Genomic DNA, 25,231 nt, shown 5'->3' with positions numbered 1-25,231 from the left:
GAATGGAAGAGTCGTTTTTAGAGCTCGGCTCGTGTCGACTCGGTGTCCCGGGCGCAGAGCGCGGTACAGTGAGGCTGTGTGTGCGGTGTGTGCGATGTCCAAGCGGGACGCGGGGAAGACTAGAAGCGGGGAAATGCGGCCACCGTGCAGAGCTGAGAAAGCATGAGCATTGCCATACAGAAAAAAAGGAATCAGGCGACAGCTTCTGAGAGCATTGCGTTTCCGAAGGTGAGTCAAAATGCAAACAGAGTTGGATTAACTGGAGGTATAAACTAGGAGAAACGATATATTTTGACAGATTTGTAACCTACTGACTGGGTAGTTAAGTGACATTTGGTTGAATATTGCAGTGACTATCAGCAGAGGGAAGGGAAGCATTTGGCAGCTTTGTTACTTGTCTGTCTAAAGTGCTCTGTGTCACACGTGTGGTTTCTTTATAAGAGGGCAAAAACAGATGCAGCTATGGAGAGAGAATGAACCCAGCAGCTTTAATATTTTAAAAAATAATAAAATAATAGAAAAAATAATAGACTCAAAATAATAGACTCAATGCACTTGCTTCCTTTAAAGACGGCAGACAGCTTCACATTTTACTTTCAAATTTCATACACGTGATTCAGCAGTTATTGTACTTTTTTGCTTGACATAATAAAGACAGTAATGTTTTAAGTAATTAAAGTAAATCGGTTGCCCATGTGGTAATATAATACAGAGGCACTGTAAGCATCTGAATACAAGTCTTTGCAAATGTCGCACATTGAGCTGTCTGCTCTGATTTGTCTGAAATTTGCAAAGTATAAAAATTTATTCTCTCTCTCTCTCTCTCTCTCTCTCTCTCTCTCTCTCTCTCTCTCTCTCTCTCTCTCTCTCTTTCTCTTTCTGCAGAACAAAGTAGAAGTGAGTTTTGCTAAATTAAACAAGAAGGGGACACATTTGCTCCTTTCTAAGAATACAGAAAGTCTCTTTCCGGATGCAAAAAATATTTTGCAGTGGTTCATAGACACTACAAATGTTTACTATTTATGCTAGCCAGGGCTGATAATGTAATAGATATAGTGCAAATAATTTCTAAACTATTTGTTTATATAAACCATCCACTTATTGTTTTAATTTGTTTTTAGCGGGCTGTACAGAGCAGTCGGGACAGCAGAAAAAAGATATCAGGAATGTTCCCTTGGGAATAAAACAGCATTCAGCTCATGTAACTGAAACACTTCTCTTTTGAATGAGACCCTTTGTTAGTCAAGTTCAGCACCGCAGGTTAAAGGTTATAGGTGTACAGTACAGTGTGATCCTCTGATAGTTATTATGGTATGACTTACAGATTCAGTTACTGGGTATGTTCACAAAAGGACAAGAACTTGATTATTTATATAAAAAATGTTCAGTGTTCAATATTTAATATTGTTTAATGGCAATGATTACTTGATTTCAGTTCACTTTTCTTGTCGTGGACCCCCTGACCTTTCAACTCACGTGTCTGTGTGTGGCTTTTTTTTGCTTAGTTTGTTTATAACCGAATGCACCATTATATAAACACCATATGTGTTTATGGTGTTTAACATGTATTTCAGCTTTGTTTCTTTAATGTGTGAGCCATACCAACAGACTAGGTTAAAATCATAGGTAGAAGTAATTGAATAGGATTGACAAAGACAATACAGGATTATGTATTTAACCAACCGCAGCCATTAGGTTGCACAAGCTAGTGCACTCTTAGTGCCGGTCCCAAGCCAGGATAAATGGGGAGGGTTGTGTTAGGAAGGGCATCCAGCGTAAAAACATGTGCCAAATCAAACATGCGGATCATGAATACGGATGATCCGCTGTGGCGACCCCTAATGGGAGAAGCCGAAAAAAAGTTTATTAGCATAGAGAAGTATTTTTTTTGATTGGGCTTAAGTTTTCTGTTTGCTTAAGGTGGATAGATATCTATCTTTTTATCCTACTACAGTTTATCAGTTTAAATAATGTTGTACTGGATGTAGACCGTACTTCTGACATGTTATCATGTTTGTCTTCTGATGATATTTATATGGGTATGGCAGTCACTTTGTTTATTTTTTGAGAAGGTGATGGCACTGTAGAACTGTAGCTGAATTGAACAAAATTCTTAGTAAATTTTACTTTGACTGGACTATATTTGTCTTGCCAATGTAAGTAGCTCACCAGGGGCGAAAGAACTTGCGCTGAATCTTGGCAGTTTGTTATGGTGTTAAATGGCATGCTGCAGACAGCAATACAAAAGCTCACAGATTATGTGTTCAGAAGGTACACCTGAATGCCAAAACCAAACTGAACCTGGCATTGCACAGCGTGTACAGCCTTTCTAGTTGTCCTTTAAGAGAGATTTTGGATCTATTCTCTGCTCTCTCTCTCTCTCTCTCTCTCTCTCTCTCTCTCTCTCTCTCTCTCTCTCTCTCTCTCTCTCTCTCTCTCTCTCTCTCTCTCTCTCTCTCTCTCTCTCTCTTTCTCTGTCTCTCACTGTCCTCTCTACTTTTTTCTATGAATACCTGTATAAAGGGCTTCTGTATAGCAGGATGTCACACCAATAATAAAGAATAACAAAGCACATACTGTTCTTTTATATGCAGAGAATCAAATATCGATTTAGGTCATTTCAGGTCCCTTCTTTCTGCTTTGAGATCATTCCTTCTCATTGTTGGTACACAAAGAGAAACACAAGACATCACATTTATATCCACATTTGCCTTTACACTCAATCATTTGGAGAAAGCTTTTACCCAGGTAATTTGACTATTTGAGGATTTAGCAGTATTTTGTATGTATCAAATGACATTTTAAATTTAAGACAGTTATAGAAAGGAAACAGCAGATAAATACAATGACTAGACGAAACAAACCATGCCACATTTATAGTGGTGATGAAGTAGTTGTCTTACAACCAGATTGTCTGGTTTTATTATTAGGAAAACGTCTTCCTGAACTGAGCAGATCAAACATTTAACCTGGTTAGAGTCTGCACCAGTCAAAGTTTCATTAGACAAATAGTGAGGGTTTAACATGCCAGACTCACTTTTTTCACTTGTTTGTACTTGTTTGTACAAATAACTAAAGTAAAATAATATTGAAGATGAATTTAATAAAAAAACCTGATAAAGGGAATTAAAAAAATAAAAATAAATCCACAATAAGCTAAAGTGAGTAAGCGACTGTTTGGAAGACAGACTTTTTGTTTCTCCACAGCATCCTGAAGGATCCTTTCAAGCCTAAGCAGTAAACCTGCATTGACTAAGTATGTCACAACTTGCTTCGAAATTTTGTCTCAGAGAGTATATTCATGTTAGTGTTGTTCACACAAATGTGTTACTGTCTGAAGGTCATCTAAGTTTGCAGAGAACATAACTTTCCTTCAAAGTAAGCATTGTTGGAACCTGACCACAAAATGACCCTTTTTGTAAAAATAAAAAAATAAAAAAGATTGAAGCTTAACCTGAAAAATGATGAGAGGACTGTGAAAAGAGGCTGGGTTTATGATGAAAGAGAAGTGAGAGGATGATCAGAAGAAAGAAAGCTTTAGTGATTTCCATGGGAAAGTGAAATGATTAACTGAAACCCTTCATCATGGTACAATCTGTGAAAATCTATTAAATCTAGACTCTAGACCTTTGACTTCTGAATCTCTCTGGACAGGCTCTGTTTGGACAAGTAAAGCAGGCGGCTTTTTTCACACATCTGATACCGTTTAAAACAGTCTAAATATTTTAAACCAATCTAATGTCTAATGACTCAATCAAATAAATTTACTTTTTTTATGGAATAACATTAACAATTGTATGAGGTATTAACATATAGTTTGACTGAGATAAGTGTACAGAATCTTCTCCTCTGTGTGGCGTGGGCGAATGGGAACAAAAAAGCATGTCAAGTCCTAAATTGCCACAGCCGAGGTGCCATAAGCCAAGGGGAGCATAATTCACCTTTAGGTGGGAGGGATGGCAATACTGTCTCTTACTTGTCAATCAGGGAACTGCAGGCACCTGTGAGCTCATGCATACAGGAGTGCAGATGGTACTTCATCTGCTCTGTGATGTAGCATGAGTAGCAGTTCAAAAAGACATGCTTGGCTACCTTTACATGTCTCAGAAGGAGCAAGTGTTAACCTGTATGTTCAGACAATAGTGGAAAGCTGGCTGGTTGGTTGGGAGTTGCCAGGTGAACAAGTTGAAGTGAAAATAAGTAAAAACTAAATATTTTTATATTTACACTCAGAAGAATATAGATTGAAACATCCTTGCTGTAACTATCAAAATACCAATTGTACCCTGTAATGAAAATTACTATTATTGGGTTTTTCTTTTCTAATCCTTATTTCTTCAGCTCTTTTAACCATCACTCTGATTTCTTTTTAGGGCCAGTAAAGAGGCGCAAGCATGTGTAGCTCTCTGAGTCCTAAGCAGCACCCTTTTGGCCCAGGCCTCACTGACCTGCAGCAGTACAGTTTGTGGCTGGCCAGCAGACATGAAGCCAGTCTGCTGCCTATGAAAGAAGACCTGGCTCTCTGGCTCACCAGCATGCTGGGTAAGTTTAAAAACAGTATTTTTGCTCATAGTCTGTGCCATAATTTTGGTTTATGTGGGTAGCGATTTGTGGAAACCCACATCATGTCTGATGAAAAGCATATTCCCAATAAATTAAGGGAGAAAAAATAAGGAAGAAAACAATTTAAACAAGAAATGTTTGTTAAATCTAATTCATCATCTTGATGCTATCTAAATTTCATTTTGTTATGTAATTTACATTACGAAAGTAGCCACACAGCTGCTGTCCCATCATCATGGAGGAAGTCACATGATTTACATTGCTGTCCTTTATTGCATGTCCTGTTGCAGTGTTTGCATTAGTCAGGGTCACATGATTATTTGCTGTCGATGTATAATGTGGCCTGATGTGTGTTTTTAAAAGGTAATATGCATAAAAAGATTTAATCTTTTTGACAGTTCGTATTGGGTGCTCCAAGATATTTCCCCAATCCTGTTATCATTTATTTTATTGATTATTTATTCAAATGTAGTTTTTAGCATATGTTTTACATGTCTTTATTCTGTTATTTGTGATTGCTTGCGCTTATGCTATCATGGATGGGTATCATGGAGTAAAAAGCTCAGATTAAAAAATATTATACTTTGCTGAACACTTTTTACTTGATTAACATGTTCTGGTTAACACAGTGGTGAATATGGTAACTTGGTAGCTGTCAGTGTGGAGTTTCTCATTGTGCCTAGGGTTTCTTTGCAGTTCTCAGGTACTCGTCATGCTCCAAAACCTATCCTGGTAGGTGTATTGGCTACTCTAAATTGCCCCTTACTGTAAATATATATGTGCCTGTGCTTCTGTGATGAAGTGGCTTCCTATCAGGTGTATATTCCCAAATAACACCACAACTCTCACCAGGATAATGCAGTTTTAGAAGAGGAATGGCTGAATTACATGTTGCACTTTTGTGCCAGTTTGCTCTTATATTCTTCTTAAATATGTCTGTTTCCACACATTTTGCAGCAGTGTGTTGCCTATTTTGACTGCGGCCAACAACAGTAGTGATTCAGAAAGTATTGCATGAAGAATGGTGGTGTGTCATGATTCTGGCGCATGTGTGTGCTGGGAGTGGGATGTCAGTGGAATGTCTGGCAGTAGGTAGGTTGTGTACAGCCAGGAGAAGCAGAAGCAGTGCTGCTGGTCTGCCTGGAGCTGACGGAGAAAAGCTGTTACGGTGGACCACACGAGTACCACAGCAAACCACACTGTCCTCACAGCACTCATCTTGAACCTTTGCATTCATTAGTGGTGTGTGGATACTTCTAATGCGATGTGAAAGCAGATATCTCTGTACAGTTTGTAAAAGTAGTGTGATGTATGATCCCAGCTGAAGCGGCTGAGACTGCTCAGTAAGACCTGATGTGTAGAAAAGTCAAATTTTCCGTATGTCTTAACTGTATCGGCATTTATTTGCACTGTCACAAAATGATGTGTAAATATAATTAGAGTTAAATTGGATTCATGATCTGCTTAGTTTGATTTAAATGTGTCAGGTTCATGTTTGTAATAGAAACACTAACAGGAGTCTCTCATTCAGAGCTGATTTTAAGGCATGGTATAGCGTTTGTTTTGCTTAACTATATGTAGAAGTTTGAGGGGGGCACGAAAAACCGAGGGGGTTTATAAACTCACAATTTCTCTTTCAGCTTTCCGTTCTTAACTTGCCACATTTGGAACTCATTAAAGCATCAAATCCCCCCCCTTACCACTACTGCACCCCTCTGTTTTAGAAACAAAAAAAAATTGGATGAAAAAAAAATATACTCTTTCCACAAAACCCCCTGCCACCACCTCCTATTTCAGGGTGATCTAACGGAGAAGGAATGGTCATCTGGAAGCCAGTCAAAACCAGCAGCCACATGTTGATCAGTATAGTATCTATGAGCATATATGTGTGTGTGTGTGTGTGTGTATATGTGTATGTGTGTTTGCGTGCGTATGTCTGTTATCTGGGCTATTACACACAAAGTAACCAGCTGTCTGCTGTTGAGGCATCACCACTGCTGTTTGTGCTCTTTGCTCCCTAATAGAACAAGTGTTTTTCAGTTAACTTTAGCTATTGGCTTACCTGCACAGAGATCACTACATAATTTCAGGATTTATTTAACTGAACAAAATGACAAGTTCTGTTTTATATCACGTTTTGAAAATAAATACTTAAAAAAATATTCAAACCATGCACAAAATCTAAATTCAGACATTTTTGGGGGGTTTAGTTTTATGATTGTTTATATTCCCAGCCTTCTTCTGTCTGGTTCTGTCCCAGGTGTTGAAATTACAGCGGAGAGTTTCATGGACAGGTTAGATAATGGCTTCCTGTTGTGTCAGCTGGCTGAGACTCTGCAGGAGAAATTCAGGCAGAACAGTGGAGAACTTTCACCTCCTGACAAGGTATTTTCTCTCTCACACTCACCTCTCTTAATTTACCTTCAGTATAACAAAGACATTGCATTCACTCTTTATACAAAAGACACCTATGAGACATTTTTATTTGATTTTGTGTTCCTCTATTCAGCTGTAAAAGAAATAAATTATAAAATAAAGAAAGAATGCACACTCAAAAATGGAAAATATCATTGACAACTGATGTCTCTACAATTCGTGGCCTTCAAACTCCAGATCCGAAAAAATATCACATGCCTTTCTGATTAGCATTCATATCCTCTATCGTCAGCTCCAGGGGAACCTGAAACACAGACAAAACACTGACTTATTAGCCAAATGACATCAGCATTTTTATCGTCACTGCTAAATCATGTAGAATTTCTTTTGCAGATATTTGCAGAACCAAGCAGCTCTCGTGTGCTAATGGAACAATTCGCAGAAGTATGCATTTCCAATTTAAACCTTGGCGTGAATACTTTAATTCCATGCTGTTTTCGAGAGAGATTAAGTTTTCTGCATTATGTAAAATACTCAATCATAAGTTCTGGATAACTTTATTATAGTATTTGACCCCCTTATAGAATTTTAGGTGATCACATGTCAGGAAACTGTCTAGTATTTTGTGAATCATGGAGCCCAGATTATTGTTGGACTTACGGCATGTCTTGGATGATCTTAAGTGTTGACAGGGCCGGACTGATTCCAGTGTATCACTTACAGGTGCCTGTGTGGCAGCAAAATCTGGTCATTTCTGGAAATTTCTCTCTCAGATAAAGACTTTTGTCTGGAATTGTGGATATTTGCCATCTCCTCCACAAACTTTGCCATTGTGGGCCGGTGAACTTTGGAAAAGCGCTGAGCAAGCTGATTTATACAGAGCCGGCTAACGATATCACGGAGTTGTTAACTTTTTTCCCCAAAATCCCCTCCCAGATGGGAAAAGCATTATGGGCGGTAGATTTTTTTGGTGGTAAATTAAGGAAATATTTCTGCTTTCGTTGGCTAAAGCCCATTTTCTTCAGAGGCTTCACAATGGTCCTTTTTGTTGCTTATGACTCCCTAAAGTTTTTCTAGTAGAGCCTCTTAAGAATAGCAGACGGAAAAAAAAAAATTTGTTCAGGTCATTAATACACACTACTATATCATTTACACTGTGTGTTTAAAAAGATTTATCTAGGTACAGTGTATGAACAGTGATATTATTTTCCAGGAAACTTTAAATCCTAACACATTGGCATTTGCATTCACATGAGTTAAATGTTACAAATCTGAAATATCTGTGGGACAGAATCAGGTTAAAAGTAGAGCATAACCTGAAGAGGTTTATGCAGTTGTAGAATCAAGCATATGACTTTGAAGCTGACAATTATGAGATGAATGAAGGGGGAAAAGAAATCGGACTGGCATGATGCATTGCTTAATAAAACAGAACTTACCATTAACATTTAGAACTGGATCATATCTATCCAAAGACACATAACTGTGTACATATATACATATATAAGTTAATGCTTTCTGGAAATGTCTAAGAGAGAGGTAGAATGTAAGAGGCACATGTGTATTGAAATATTTGAGGTCATGACTCCTGAGGGACAGAATGAGAAAGAAACAAGAGATAGAACACTGAAGCCTATTGATTGTGCATATCACAGGAGAGTAAGAAACCACGTTTACAAGCTGAGAGTAGCTCAACTGAAGTTTTCTCAGTCTGTGTGAGACAAGAAAAAGAGAGACTGGGCTAATTTAATTAGGTAAAAGTTACACATTTTTATAATCTTTGGAAAGTAGTTCATTTGAACTTCATAGGAAAACCAGTATACTGTTTTGGTAGTCAGAAATACTGAATCCAATCTGATATTGGATTAATAATACAATACAATCCACCAATGCTTTCAGTCAATAAACACATAGTTTTGACAGACTCATCTGAGAAAATAAGATACCAACTATAAAATACCGCTATATCTCTAATATTTCTGAGCAATCCATGCTTGCAAAATCAGTTCACTAATTCACAGCAATGCCTGTATCATACCCCTGTATCGGGTATCATTGTGTTCTTGGTGCTCAAACTTTGTTATTGTATTGAAAATGTTTATGACCTGTTTATGACCTGAAGTAAGACAGAATGTCACAAGTTCCTCATAATACATAGCTCCTCTTGTCAATTTAACGATCCGAATTATGAATACTGTATTTGGTCCTTTATATGATCAAATTCTTATGTGTCTAATTTTAATTAGATTTATGAAAGAAAAATTTCTCTATATTATTTGTATCTTCAATTCAGAACACAGTTGTTTTGTTAAATGCAGAGATTGACATAAAATCCACTCGATTTGTCAGCAATTGTGACCATTTGTGGTACTGATTTTAACATATGTTTGGGGCCATTATCATGGTGAATGGTGTGTTAATGCATTTAATTCACCACGATTTTTGTTCTAGGCTTAATACAAAAATAGAGATGGTGAAAATCTTTTTGTTGAATATATGACAGAAAATTCTTACTGGATGTTCATGCTCATGTGGCCACTGGAGTCTGTGGGAGAGCGGGAAAGAGTTCTAGAAAAGCCAGAGAAAAATCTGATCCATTGTAGAGAGCATTCTTTCAGCATGACCTCACTATACCTATCTCAGACTCAGACACACATATCCTGTAGGCAGGCATAAGCTACATAAATCTTATTGTTGATGATGTGTGTGTTAAACGACATTATACTCCCAGTTCCTGGCAATCAGCCTTATTGTCAAGACCCCTGTTTCTTCTTCTATTTCTGTCAGGTTTAGTATTGATCACTGAGTAGGGAGGAGATTTATGATCTCTTGCTGTGTAACCTGAGCTGTGGATGTTGTAAAAGAGATCAGCCACTGGTCAGTGATTAGACCCTGAGAAAGTCTGCTCAAGCAGCAAGGTTAGATGTCCGAATGGTGCATGACGGGAGAGAGAGTGAATAATATAAAGTCAAAAGAAGAAAAAATAAAGTCAAATTTTTCAACATGTGAGAATTGTGGGAAAGTTTAGCCTCAGACTGATGCCTCTTTAAATTGTAAATACTTTTGTCAAGTGTTAAGTACTAATAATGAATAATGTGGAAAGGGTATGAACAGAAAGCAAACTTCTATATATTTATATTATTTCTGTGAATGCTTTAGTATCACCTATTAAATTCTAAACTGTTCTAAATCATTCACTCAACAGATTTTTTTTTCCCTGTAAATTAAAAGAATTTTTGTGTGAACAACTCCTGATCGATCTCTTTTAGCCAATCCCTAATCGGAGGATCCCCTGTAGAGCAAGTGCCCCATCTGGCTCTTTTTTTGCCCGAGACAACACAGCCAATTTCTTGTCATGGTGTCGGGAGGTGGGAGTTGGGGAGACCTGCTTGTTTGAGTCTGAAGGACTGGGTAAGCAAATTTTGCTTTAATGAAATTTTATCCTTTTTTTTTGGTTTTGCAGTTTTGGCTCCCTGGAATTTTGTTTGCTCTGGATGCTGTAGGCTAGAGCTTTGTGGTAACTTACATATAAAATCTCCTTTTATGTCTCCTCTGGCTCGTAGCTTTCTTTAATAGTAGCCAGACCTTCTTTTATGTGTAAGGCTGTGGGATGATGATGTACAGTATGATGCATTTGTGATGAAAAATTTACACCAAATCGAATCCAGTAGCTCTGACTTAATTTTTAAGTCTTTTTACTGCCACTTATAGAAGTACATAAGAAACTATATGGACTCAATAATGTTTTACAAAACAAAAACAGATCAAAATCATGTGCAGCCATATATCTTCTGAATCATAATTTTAAACATTTTAACACTGCACCATAAATTATGTATACCATGTATTTTGCTGTAAAGAGAAAATCTCAGATCTTTTACTGATCTTTGTACTCCTTATATTTAACCATATCTTGAGATATTTTTTTTAGATATATTTTATATTTGATATCTTTTTATTTTTATATTCTAGAATATTGCAAAAGTGTTGTCACAGTATACAATCAGGGGAAAAATGTATGTGAATAAAAGCTGCTGATAAAGTGTAAAAAAATAAAAAATTTGAATAAAAAAAAAAAAAAAAAAAAAAATTATATATATATATATATATATATATATATATATATATATATATATATATATATATATATATATATATATATACAGTGAGGAAAATAAGTATTTGAACACCCTGCTATTTTGCAAGTTCTCCCACTTAGAAATCATGGAGGGGTCTGAAATTGTCATCGTAGGTGCATGTTCACTGTGAGAGACATAATCTAAAAAAAAAAAATCCAGAAATCACAATATATGATTTTTTAACTATTTATTTGTATGATACAGCTGCAAATAAGTATTTGAACACCTGAGAAAGTCAATGTTAATATTTGGTACAGTAGCCTTTGTTTGCAATTACAGAGGTCAAACGTTTCCTGTAGTTTTTCACCAGGTTTGCACACACTGCAGGAGGGATTTTGGCCCACTTCTCCACACAGATCTTCTCTAGATCAGTCAGGTTTCTGGCCTGTCTCTGAGAAACACGGAGTTTGAGCTCCCTCCAAAGATTCTCTATCGGGTTTAGGTCTGGAGACTGGCTAGGCCACTGTGGTAGAGCGGCCTTACGGGTCTGCCTTCTACCCAAATGATGGCAATCAAGTGGGCCCTGGAGAGTCTGAGGTACTATCTGCTAGGAAGAGAATTCACCCTGAAGACAGACCACAGAGCATTAACCTGGATCCACACCATGAAGGACCACAATGCTCGGGTGACCAGGTGGTACCTTTCCTTGCAGCCGTACAACTTCCGAATCAGACATCGTCCAGGGAAACAGAACCTGACTGCTGACTACCTGTCTCGCCACCCGGCAAAGTCGCGGCTTGCAGAGGGGGAAGGTGATGTGACAGAGTGAACTGTCCCTATGGTCAGCATGACAATACACACTATACTTTCACGTCTCCTCTGTTTCTTGCTACAGCGCTGTGGGTGCACACACACACGCTGGTAGCACGCCGCTCGCACACACACACACACACACACACACACACACACACACACACACACACACACACACACACACACACACACACACACACACACGCTTCATTCTTTCATCTCTCATCCCTGACAATAAGCGCACACACACAGACACACACACACACACACACAAACAAACGGAAGGACTTCCTAAAACTTTGTGTCACCTGTTTGTTGCGTCGGTCTTCCGGGTTGAGGTTGGATGGCAGCCAACCGAAGCGCTGAATAGCGGCTGGCTTTAAAGTGCCAGCGCTACGTCGCGCATGCGCGGCAAAACCGGAAGTCGGCAAATTTATGTTGATGGGACATTTTTTTTGTGGGTGATTATTATTATTATTGACATTGTTGGAATTTTTGTTATCATTATTATTGTTATTATTAGTGTTGTTATTGATGTAAAACACTATATTTATACACTATATTGATGTTTATATTGTTATTAAGCCCTAGCTACAAAATTACCAAACCCCTTTGGGTGAAATGGTTGAGTCCAAGGGGAGGGGCTAACACTTTATAAACCAGTCTCCCAAGTCAATTTGAGGGGAGTTGTAGGAGTGGTGCATTGTGGAGAGGATGAGGTCTGAGAAGCACTGTAGTGAATGCAGTGAATGCACATGAGCAGGTGCACCTATTTTGTATATAGATTTCTTTACTTTTATCCTAAGTGTCTTTGTTTTGTTATTTTGCCACTTTTTCTTTCATGGGGTGTTGTATATAATTTGGACTTTGCACTTGAGCACGCTGTAAATAAACACCACTTTACACGGAACATCACAGCGAGTATTGCCATCATTTGGGTAGAAGGCGAACCCGTAAGGCCGCTCTACCACCAGAACCTTGATATGCTTCTTACAGAGCCACTCCTTGGTTATCCTGGCTGTGTGCTTCAGGTCATTGTCATGTTGGAAGACCCAGCCTTCAACCCATCTTCAATGCTCTAACTGAGGGAAGGAGGTTGTTCCCCAAAATCTCGCAATACATGGTCATCCTCTCCTTAATACAGTGTAGTTGCCCTGTCCCATGTGCAGAAAAACACCCCCAAAGCATGATGCTACCACCCCCATGCTTCACAGTAGGGATGGTGTTCTTGGGATGGTACTCATCATTCTTCTTCCTCCAAACAAGTTTAGTGGAATTATGACCCAAAAGTTCTATTTTGGTCTCATCGGACCACATTACTTTTCTGCCATGACTCCTCTGGATCATCCAAATGGTCATTGGCAAACTTAAGACGTGCCTGGACATGTGCTGGTTTAAGCAGGGGAACCTTCCGTGCCATGCATGATTTCAAACCATGACGTCTTAGTGTATTACCAACAGTAACCTTGGAAAAGGTGGTCCCAGCTCTTTTCAGGTCATTGACCAGCTCCTCCCGTGTAGTTCTGGGCTGATTTCTCACCTTCCTTAGGATCATTGAGACCCCACGAGGTGAGATGTTGCATGGAGCCCCAGTCCGAGGGAGATTGACAGTCATGTTTAGCTTCTTCCATTTTCTAATGATTGCTCCAACAGTGGACCTTTTTTCACCAAGCTGCGTGGCAATTTCCCCATAGCCCTTTCCAGCCTTGTGGAGGTGTACAATTTTGTCTCTAGTGTCTTTGGACAGCTCTTTGGTCTTGGCCATGTTAGTAGTTGGATTCTTACTGATTGTATGGGGTGGGCAGGTGTCTTTATGCAGCTAATGACCTCAAACAGGTGCATCTAATTTAGGATAATAAATGTAGTGGAGGTGGACATTTTAAAGGCAGACTAACAGGTCTTTGAGGGTCAGAATTCTAGCTGATAGACAGGTGTTCAAATACTTATTTGCAGCTGTATCATACAAATAAATAGTTTAAAAATAATATATTGTGATTTCTGGATTTTTTTTTTCAGTGGACATGCACCTACGATGACAATTTCAGACCCCTCCATGATTTCTAAGTGGGAGAACATGCAAAATAGCCGGGTGTTCAAATACTTATTTTCCTCACTGTATATATATATATATTTCTTTTTTTTTTTTATACACTTTATCAGCAGCTATCATTCACATACACCTTCTAAACATTGCGGCATCTCAGAATCTAATTCAGAGGTTACACAGAGCAAAAGGAAAACAAGTTACTCCCAGCAAACTGTTTTGTGCTGGGTTGTGGCACAGTGGAAGTCCTTGTGCTTCTCAGTGTCCTCACCCCAGGGCTTTTCTGAGCAGCAGACTGTGACTGGCAATGGATATGACAGAAAGAGAGAAAACAGTGTCTCCTCTTTTTCAGCCTCCTCTCCTCTCTGTCTGGGATGGTGAATGGACTTAATTGTAACACACCAGACTATTTGAGCTTGTCTTACTCTCTCTCAGGTCCTGTCACACAAAATTTCTCTCTCTCTCTCTCTCTCTCTCTCTCTCTCTCTCCTTCTCTCTCTCTCTCTCTCTCTCTCTCTCTCTCTCTCTCTCTCTCTCTCTCTCTCTCTCTCTCTCTCTCTCTCTCTCTCTGTTGTTGTTTTTTTTTTTTTACTTATATAAACACTAGTTATAAACTATACAGTATATTTATAACACTTGTTATATACTATACTCTGGTTCTGACTTTCTGTATATTCAAGACAGCTGGCAAAATGACCCATTTATATAAAATGAAGACAAAATTTTTGCTTCGTAAAAATCAAGAGTTGTAGTCTTGTTCATCTCGGTCTAGTGTACCAGTGTAGATGTATTCATTGCTAGAGACTCAAAGCACTTTTGTACATTGCTTTGGTCAAGGGCATCTGTTAAATGCCACAAATGTAAATGTAAATAATAACAGAAATAAAAAAATAAAAAAGTATAAGATGAGGTGAGGTAGGGAAAGTGTGGCACATAAATGGAATTGGAGTTCAATTCACACAGATTTATCCTTTCCACATTGCAGTTACACAGTGAATTCTTTGTTTTGTAAGTATGTGTGTATTTTTGCGAACAGGGCTTTGTATTTTTATGATGTGAGTACTTGGCTGCTGCCATCATTTTTTTCTTCAGCATGCAATGGTCTAATTGATTGAATCTCCATGGACCTTCAGATCAGTGAAGGTGATTCCACATGTGTGAAATTAGATTTATATGTTGTGTTTTTTTGTTTTTGGTTCTGGTCTTGTTTAAGTACCTGAGGGTGTCATTTTGACCAACTGGCTTAATATTAATATATCTATTAATACATGTACATGTATACATATATACAGTACAAGTAAAAAGTTTGTATAAAACGTCTCCTTCTTTATTTTAATTATTTTTAACATTGTACAAGCAAAAAAAAATTTTTATATCCCAGAATACACACTTACACACTTTTGGTTTTACAAACAAAGCACCCCCACACCATCACACCTTCTCCAGCATGCTTTATAGTGGAAACCATACATTCAGGAACCATCCGTTTAACCTCTGTATGTCTAACAAAGACAGCGGTTAGAACCAAAAGTTGCACATTTGGATTCTGACCAAAACTCACCTAAAGGACAGTTTTCCACAGATCTAATGAAAATTCCTTGTATTTCTTGGCCCAAACAGGTCTCTTCTGCTTGTTGTTCTTCTAAAGGATTGGTTTCTTTGCCACAATTCGACTATGCAGACCTGACTCATGCAGTCTGCTGTAAACAGTGGATGTTGAAATATGTCTGCCATATTGAACTGTCTTGAAAATTGGAAATGTAAATTGTAAAATGTAAATTGGTGGTTTCTGCCAATAAACTTTTCCTCAGAGGCAGCTCTTAGTCTTCCTTTCCTGTAACAGTCCTCATAATGTTTGATGGATTTAGAGACTGCACTTTTGGGATACATTTAAAGTTCTTGAGATTTTTTTGATTGACTGACCATAATTTTATAAAGTAATAATGGGCTGTCATTTCTCTCTACTTAACTGAGTGTTTCATGCCATAATATGGATTTATACAGTAGTTGTAGTAACAGAAACAGGGCTAAGTACTCTGTACTTTTCTCTGCAAAAAACAGTCGATGGTCTAAAGCACATAAAGAAGTCAAGAAATGTCACAATGAACTTTTGGCAAGGCACACCTTTGAACTGAAAAATATTCTAGGTGACAACCTCCTGAACCTGATGAGATAATGCCATGAGTTTGCTTTGGACAATCTAAAATATAAAACGAATTCTGGGTTGTTTACCGGTCTTTGTCTTTAATTTTTGTTTTAATGTCCAATGTTGAAAATAATACAAATAAAAAAAACACTGAAGAAGATGGTGTATCCAATCTATCTACCGGTATCTAATCTAATCTTATCTATCTATCTATCTATCTATCTATCTATCTATCTATCTATCTATCTATCTATCTATCTATCTATCTATCTATCTATCTATCTATCTATCTATATGATAGACATTTAATCATTTTTGCTTTTTTCTTTCTACTTTATTTTCTGCTGAAGTAGAAGAATGCATGCATGGAGCTGGCATTAAAATCAGGTGGGATGCAAAATGGTTTGAAGATGACAAAATGCTTGTGTGTTTACTGCATGTTATGCTGTATCATGATCATTACCCAGTCATGCGAAATGAATCATGACTAATGAGGCATGAAGCAGTTAACAACCAACAGATGTGGACTCCATGAGCAGGTGTTTTTGTAAGCTTATGAAAATGTAAGTTTCATTCAACCTTTGAGGCAGTATTCCCCCATAATTGGCTGGATTTGCACAGATTTATTAGCTCTGACACCTACCTGTTTTCCACAGCAGTTTCTGAACATTTTATTTCTGGGAGCTATTCCTCGGAATATTAATATCTCAAGTTTTCTGCATACTCTGAGAATATTTTAATGTATACTCTCCAACTTTTGAGCTGCAGAGAGATTCATGTAAATGTTTCTATAATTTTGTGTTTATGACTTAACTGGATGTTGTAAAGCAAGCAGTTCTCCATCACATGGACACCCTCATGTCACATGTAGAACCTAACCCTTGCAAAAACTATTGAGTTCACTGATGATTCTTTTGATCATTCCCTGCTAGCATTCTCTGTTAGCAGTGAGTAGAATGTTCTATAATTGACATTGTGTCAGCGGTTCACGATCGGGGCGCAGAGGCGGATGAAACAAGCTGTAAGACTGCACCTGTAGCTGATGAGACTAAAAAGTGCAGTTTCAGTCCAGCTCCGGCCTCCACTCGTTAACCGCTGCCACAGACATCTTTAAGTCTGTCCCACAGTGTGCAATTTCACCACCATACTGTTCATACTTATTTTTCATTGATCAGCTTCTCACCATCACATTTCTGCATTGCCGTGCTGTTGTTATGCAATGCTTAATGCATAATGAAATACCTGGATAAATGTTGAAAGACGTGTGATTTTATATTTCTATTTCTGGCATTCAGTATTGCACAAACAGCCACGTGAAGTCTGCCTGTGTCTGCTGGAACTGGGGAGGATAGCGGCTAGGTAGGTGTAGTATACAGAATAAAATTTTTTTAAACCATTTGCTCTGCCGGATAATTCATCTGTGTGTCTTTTGATGGATGTCAGGTATAAGGTCGAACCACCTGGGTTAATTAAGCTGGAGAATGAGATTGAGCAAGAGGAAAAAGCCCCAGAGCCGCCTTCCTCACCCGTCTCTCCCGCTCAGGGCTCTGCTTTTAACAAAAGCTCCTCCTGCAAAAAAAGCACTGGCAAGCTCCTGGATGATGCCGTACGTATAACATATAGATGCTGCCATTAGCCATCACTAGAGCTGTTACACTAGATTATGCATAATGACACTTTAAGTATAATATATTTCACAAAGATCGTTTGATTTGATGTAAAAAAAAAACCAAAAAAAAATTACAATAACTGAAATTGATTTTTGCTCAGGTAAGGCACATTTCCGAGGAGCCTCCCTGTAAGTGCCCTAATAAATTCTGTGTCGAGCGTCAGTCACAGGGCCGCTATCGTGTTGGAGAGAAGATACTCTTCATTCGGGTGAGTACAATCCTTTATATATTGTATGTGTATTCTGTCTTAGTTACTTCTGTTGTATAAAGACCTTGGAATTAGAAGGTTCGGTTTATCAGTTGTAAGATATTGAATTGTAATTCTTTGACGCTTAATAAGGTCAGACTTTTGAGATATTTGATGTAAAAGATCTCACACATAAAAAGTTGCCAAACTTGGAAACTTTAAAAATCCAAGTTTCTGATATGACACATTCTTAGTCAGAAGCCTGCCTTCAATTACACTTTAAGTGTAATTTCACTATCTTGATGTGTATCTGTGCTCTATACAGTATATCTATCAGTATTTTATTAATATTATTATTATTTTATTATTATTATTATTATTATTATTATTATTATTATTATTATTATTATTATTATTATTATTATTATTATTATTATGTCTTAAACCTTAAGGGTTTTTTCTTTTCCTGGAAACACAGGACAATACTGGAAAGGCAGCAGAGGTAGAAATGGCAACATTCTCTACACAGTCTTTGAATTATCGCTCATAAAATATTTTCCAACCTTAGCTACTTTACTTTTCTAGACTTTTCTGTGCTAGATTGTTTACAGTCTTGTTTCTGCCTAAAACAAATTCTCTGTCCCAAATATAAGCAAACTAGTAAGCCGATTTAACCCATCGCCTCTCAGATCATGCAGTTACTATTCCTGTTAATAAACATGGGGTATCTTTGTCATTTGAGCTTCACATCTGATCACCAGCCTACATGAAAAAAAAAAAAAACTTGCAATCAAGTACTACAGTAATCCATTTGATTATTATCAGGATATGTAAAATTTTTCAAGTTTATCCCCAGCTTCATTTTACTGGTTCATATAATTCAGTTTAAAAAGCACTGAGATTTTCGACATGTACACATAGAGCATCCTGAAACAACACACATGCTGCCTACAGACTAATTGAGATTAGTGAGGTATGGCCTGGTACCCATGGGAACTCTGTTACCTGGCAACAAAAAACCAACCCTTACACCCAGGAGAAAGTGGATGATTTAGTACAGAAGACCCTCTGTGTGTGAGTGTTTGTTTTATTCCATTAAACTCCTCAGTCCTAGTTTAACAGTAATAGACCGAGTGATAATAGCACAGTGGAGAGGAGATGAGAGTAAAGAATATTGGCCAGGCTTCAGAGCAGGCAAATTGGCTTTGTAAATTTTTAATGAAGTGGAGGCGCAATAGCGTCAAGTCTGTCAATACTGAATATACTGGTATATTTGTACTTTGATCTTGATAAGGTCTGGAAATGGTAATGAAGTACTAAATATAGCTCAACATAGAGATATTTAACAAACATCATCAAACATGTCTTCAAAGATGATTTTAGACATTTTTCGAGCCTAACTGGTGTATTTGCAGCGAATGTGTCTCACGCTTGGTAAGAGCCCATGCACCATTTAACTCAAAGAACTGATATGATTTTCTAAAAGCAGTGTTTGATTAGTGTGTTGGTTGTGCACATATGCTCAGAAGAAATTAATTAGTTAATCATGCTGTCTGACATTTGAATTATAGGTGTGACAATTACATATTAGATGACATTTAATCATTAGTCAAACACTGTCATGCAAATGAAAGGATGCATTAGTACATGTGTTGACTGTTGTGCATCTTAATGCTGGTGTGTTTTTACTCTTCATTTGTATAAGAAATGTAAATAAAAAATAATCTTATACTTTTACACTCTTACTACTATACACTGTTTTCCACACCAACTAGAGATAATATAGAAATTATATTTTATTTGCTTGTCTTTGGATGAAATAGTTCTGTTTTCTGTTAAGTTCAATTTTTTGCAACCACAATAACCACGCTCAAAACCATATCTCATTTCCACCTTGCAATGTAATTCAAAGAATACATCATTTCTAAATCATCTAAATCGTCATTGTGTGCTGCCTAGTAACCAAGGACATGTAATCAGTAAAAAAAAAAACAAAAAAAAAAAACATGACCTTGAGTGTCTCATGTCTTCTATGAAATGATGGTCATGATGTTTTGTGCAATAATACACTCCACCTTGCATTCTATTGCTTAAACAGAAGGCACAGCAGCAAAACCTATTCATATAACTTAAATAGCATTTGAATGCTGAATTCTTTGAATGCCTGCTATTGATGAACATGACTTTTACATTTGTGAGAGAGACTGTATAGCAGGTCAGTCTATCTGCACTTCCTATTTTTCTTCTAATGCTGCATTTGCTTTTGTAGACAGCAATTCAAATTCAAACATTAGGCTGAAAAGTGAAATGAGTCATAAGTAACGTGTAATGGGACTTTTAAACATAAAAAAAACACATTGTTCGGTCAGGTTTAGGTCAAGCTGTGTAAAGCATGCTGCAAATTTTTATATACATGTGGAAACACTCATGACACCTCTTTGTCAAACAAAAATGTATGGTAATCTGTAGTGTTTGCTTAAACTACTAAAAAAATATTAGGCATTGACACAACTGATAATGAGACAACTGACCTTCACTGATGACCTTCTCTTAACGTTTTACTCTGCCCACTGTCTGTGTAAACATCATAATCTTCATGAGTCAGTATATTAATTCTGTGATGCAAGTCAATAACCTGCGACAGCAGAACCCAGTGCCCGTGTGTATGTCCCTGTGAGTGTGTGCCTATGTGTGTGTGTGTGTGCCTGTGTGTGCCTGTGTGTGTGTGTGTGTGCGCCTGTGTGTGTGTGTGTGTGCGCCTGTGTGTGTGTGTGTGTGCGCCTGTGTGTGTGTGTGTGTGCGCCTGTGTGTGTGTGTGTGTGCGCCTGTGTGTGTGTGTGTGTGCGCCTGTGTGTGTGTGTGTGTGCGCCTGTGTGTGTGTGTGTGCGCCTGTGTGTGTGTGTGTGCGCCTGTGTGTGTGTGTGTGTGTGTGTGTGCGTGTGTGCGTGTGTGCGTGTGTGCGTGTGTGCGTGTGTGCGTGTGTGCGTGTGTGCGTGTGTGTGTGTGTGTGCCTGTGTGTGAATCAGAGATCTTAAATTTTGGGGACACAATGTTTGTGTGCTTTAAAATGTGTATGAGACTTTGCCTCTCCACTCAAAGACTATTAAGTCATTGAAGGCAGAGCCTTAGGGCTCTTCCTCACTGTAGCCTCATGGCCATCTCTCTTCCTCATCGTTTTAAGCACCCTATGAATGTTTTATGTTATTATACCACCCAGGGCAATATAAACACATTTCAGTGTATTGAAAATAGGCTCTATGTTGCACTGCTCCTTCATATTTCCAATCTTGTGTTTTTTTTCCTATTTGCTTCTGGCTTTCACTTTTAATAGGTTTTAGCTGTTGTTTGTAGCTAATGCTTGTGTTTTGCTGGGTCAGCTCTTTATTTGAAAAGTACAGCCTCACCTGAGGGTAAGAGTGATGGCTTGTCATTTCTTTGCCCTTCATAAAAGTTTAATCAGGTCGATCAGAGGTTGTTTGCACTTGTATGCTTACAGAGCTTATTGCTGAGGTTCTTCCACCTGCCAATGTGCACCAGATTTAAAAAGTTTGAGTGCATTTCAGATTTTGAAGAACTATTGGAGTAATCATTTATTGAACCTAATGATAATTAAAGGCATGTGTTCAGAACAGAAAGATCACAAGAATGTGTGTGATGCCCTGCAATGAGCTAGTATACCTTCCAGGTTGTATTCCTGTTTTGTGTTTGCAATGATCCACTACTTATGATAATAATAATAATACAATGATCCACTAGTACTGTGCTCTGGATCTACACCCCTGCCCAGGGTACTGTGGTTATTGTAGATAAATTAATTTGTTGAATGTATCATATAAAAGAGGGTTAAAAAATAATACTTAGGAATTTACTTCTGAGCCTAGTTCCTCTCTTATCATCTCATTTGTTTGTCCCACCAATGTCACCAGTGGCTTGTCAGTAGGAATTTAAATCCTGGTTTCTTTAAAGCTGTTTTGTAAAATATATATATACAAATAAATCTATTAGAATTGGTAGGCTGTTTTATCCAAAAGTGACCTTTTTCTGGCTTATGTGCTCTTTTTAATCAATTGCTATATATACTATCAAATTTATGATGGGTGAGTAAATGATTGGCTTAGGGCCCCTAGGGATTAGAAGCAATAAATGAGAAGCCTTTCCTTTATTCACAGTCTGCCTTACTGGATTCAGGGTGAGATTGCCATGACACCCAGGTTTGAAATTGTGCCTCTAGGTGTGCTAGGTGACAAAATCCAAAATCAGGGTGTGATGAAATGTGTGGAAGTGTAGAGAGAAGAAAAGTGATTGCAGTTACTGACTGTGTGCACATTGATGGATGGAAGATGAAGGGTTTGGTATTTGAAGGTTTCTCGTTTACCAGCCTTGACACTGCTTTATAGACCAATGGTTATAGAGAGATTTGAAGACATTCTGGTGTACATCAGTGACAATGGTTATGTGGTTAAGTAGAATCATTGTTTTTTTGCCCTGAGCTATAAAACATTAAAATGGTTTTACATTCAAAGCCTTGTTTTTTGCCCTAATCTATGAAAAATTAAAATGTTTTTACATTCAGTGTGTGTTAGAAAAAATAAAAGCCAGTTTAAAGCAATAACATTGCATATTGACTCCAATCCAATGCAATAAGAAAACAGGGCTACATCCTCAAAGTGAAAATTGCTTTCTTTTGTGCTTTTAAGTTTCTCAAAATAAGGAAACATTATTTACCTCGGATATTGCTGGATTGCAAAGTGGCTTTCACTGTTTTTGATGTGATTCATCCAGACATTTTTACACCACTGTACAGGCGTATTCTACAAGCTTCCAAAACACAGGACATGCTGCACACGGTGGTAGACAATTTTATAATTGCTTAACTGTTGTAATATAGCTTTATCTCACCATTTACTAGCTGGTAAGTTTGGTCTAGTAATTTGATTAGATAGGCTTGTGCCTTGGCAGCTGGAAGCTTATCAAGACTAATATGGATTATAGTGGGGCTAGCTTATGTGCTGTTTAGATTATAAGCACACTGGAAAATACAGTTTTAATGTTTAATTTTCTAGTGTCTTGCTAGTACCTTACATCACTTAACTAAGATGTCTGGAGAGGAAATGAAAATTTTACAAACGTGATGGTTAATAGGGTGCTGCTCCCACCCTTACCCCTCAGTCTTGTAAAATGATGAATTAACATGATTTGTGTGATGCAATTTGCATGATAAAGATTTTTTAAATACCTATGTGATCTAGTGACACATTGAGGTACTTATCTGGAGCCCATATACAACCTGTAATTTGTCATTTAAACAGTATTTAACATGTTTAATCATTAAGCATTTTTTTTTTTAATAATCTTATTTTTCCAATAGATGCTGCACAATAAACATGTGATGGTGCGAGTAGGAGGTGGCTGGGAAACGTTTGAGAGTTACCTACTGAAGCATGACCCCTGCCGTATGCTGCAGATTTCCAGAGTGGAGGGCAAAGTGTCCCCCATCTCCATCAAGTCCCCCAGCATCAAAGACCTAACCCCTGACAGCTACCTGGTGGTGGCGGCCCACTACAGGAGTAAGAAGTAATAAAGGCTAGTAACATAAAAGCAATATGAGGAATGAAAAACAGGCTTTGCAATTAAGCTCATTTCACATATGTATCACACTAACGTGTTAATCTAGTTTACATTATGTGAGGGGCAAACTATAGGGAGTCATTTATATCTGATGTGTAAACACAGGGTAAATCATACTCTGGACTAAGCAATTACAACCACAAACTTTATTTCTGAGCTTTATTTTTCTTGCAAATTGTTATCCTTACATTGACTGCTTGTATTAATACAGCTAATGTAGCTAACTTGACACTGTGCCACAATAATACAGCAGGACTGAAACATAGATTGTTGGTTTTACAGGGGGAGGGACTGGAAAAAAAAAAAAACACTATGATTTTTATTTTTTGACATCTAAAAATGCAGTTTAAAAAGTTAAAGTTTATCATTTATAGCCTGGAATTGAAATTGATATATGTAGTGTAGATTGTGATGATTTCTTTGCTCTACTGCTTTGCCTGTCATTAGCTGAGATTTCTTCATAAATATTACTTGTGATGTATATACATTTACTTTTTCTCTCGCAAAATGACATTGTCATAACTTTTAAATGTATATATTTGCAGCATTATAGCAAAACAATGTTTTTTTTTTTTTCTGGAATGCGTCCACTTTGCAGAAAATGATTTTCTTAAACATATGTAGATGATGACTTTTTAGATTGTAATAACAGATATATTGCAATTCTAATCACTTTTCCTCTATGCAAAGACCAGTCATACTTGTGAGCTGTTTATAGAATGCAAGCGTTTTAGTGGTTCTTTTTTCTTTATCAATTTAAATAAAAAAAATTGCTGTTTGTGGAAGTATTGTGTGTACACCATTATTTATACTGGCCATATTCATGTTCATTCTCATTGAAACTTGATTGGTTGGAGCTCATCTCAAGGGCATGCTCTATGTGAAAATCTGTCCTACAGCGACCTCTTCTGGCTGAAGCATTTTTAAGTGTTTAGTACCAAAAAAGAATTTGAAAAAATTCAAAAAAGAATTTAAGCTACTGGTATTTGATTTAATCTTATGTGTGTTTTTGTAAACTACAACACTGATGTTGTAGATTGTAAGATGGGAGATTAAAAGGTGTATAATGGTATTTTAATCAGAACTGGTATCACTTCAAAACAGTGACAGCAGTGAAGTGTGCAGTAGATACGACAGACTGGTTCAAGGTGGAGGTTGGACTGCATCAAGGATCGGCTCTGAGCCCTTTCCTGTTTGCATTGGTGATGGACATGTTGACGGACGAGGTCAGACAGGAGTCTCCATGGACTATGATGTTTGCGGATGATATTGTGATTTGTGGTAAGAGTAGGGAGCAGGTGGAGAAGAGCCTGGAGAGGTGGAGGTACGCGCTGGAGAGAATGGGAACGAAAGTCAGTAGGACTAAGAGTACATGTGTGTGAATGAGAAGGAGGGCAGTGTAGGGGTGCGGTTGTAGGGAGAAGAAGTAGTGAAGGTGGAGGAGTTTAGGTACCTGGGGTCAACAGTGCAAAGTGATGAAGAGTGTTAGTGAAGTGAAGAAAAGTGCAGGCAGGGTGGAGAAAAGTGGCAGGAGTGATTTGTGATAGAAGTGTATCTGCAAGAGTGAAAGGGAAAGTTTATATGTCTGTGGTGAGACCTGCGATGTTGTATGGTTTAGAAACAGTGGCATTGACTAAAAGACAGGAGGTGGAGCTGGAGGTAGCAGAGCTGAAGATGTTAAAGTTTTTTGTTGGGAGTGACGAGGAGGGACAGGTTCAGAAATGA

At 37.8% G+C, this 25,231-nt stretch overlaps 1 protein-coding gene across 1 annotated transcript; it reads left to right on the top strand.

Annotated features, from left to right (window-relative positions):
* On the top strand, nt 1–24,491 carry gas2a (growth arrest-specific 2a). The gene is made up of 8 exons (XM_083547311.1): nt 1–228; nt 4,374–4,542; nt 6,824–6,948; nt 10,209–10,350; nt 17,317–17,380; nt 17,465–17,627; nt 17,792–17,899; nt 23,247–24,491. The coding sequence occupies exons 2-8, from the start codon at nt 4,395–4,397 to the stop codon at nt 23,454–23,456; spliced, it is 960 nt and encodes a 319-aa protein (XP_083403437.1). The 5' UTR covers nt 1–228; nt 4,374–4,394; the 3' UTR covers nt 23,457–24,491.
* Nucleotides 24,492–25,231: the final 740 nt, after the last annotated feature.

This window comes from Silurus aristotelis, assembly GCF_946808225.1.
Source record: "Silurus aristotelis genome assembly, chromosome: 7".
Taxonomy (NCBI): Eukaryota; Metazoa; Chordata; class Actinopteri; order Siluriformes; family Siluridae; genus Silurus; species Silurus aristotelis.
This window is presented reverse-complemented; position numbering and strand designations above follow the sequence as displayed.

What these genes read in the sequence shown, in the direction of transcription:
- gas2a (XM_083547311.1), top strand. Translation starts at nt 4,395, where the DNA reads ATGTGTAGCTCTCTGAGTCCTAAGCAGCACCCTTTTGGCCCAGGCCTC. An exon ending in CTGGGGAGGATAGCGGCTAG is followed by an intron (nt 17,381 to 17,464) that starts GTAGGTGTAGTA and finishes GATGGATGTCAG; the next exon opens with GTATAAGGTCGAACCACCTG. An exon ending in AGAAGATACTCTTCATTCGG is followed by an intron (nt 17,900 to 23,246) that starts GTGAGTACAATC and finishes TTTTTCCAATAG; the next exon opens with ATGCTGCACAATAAACATGT.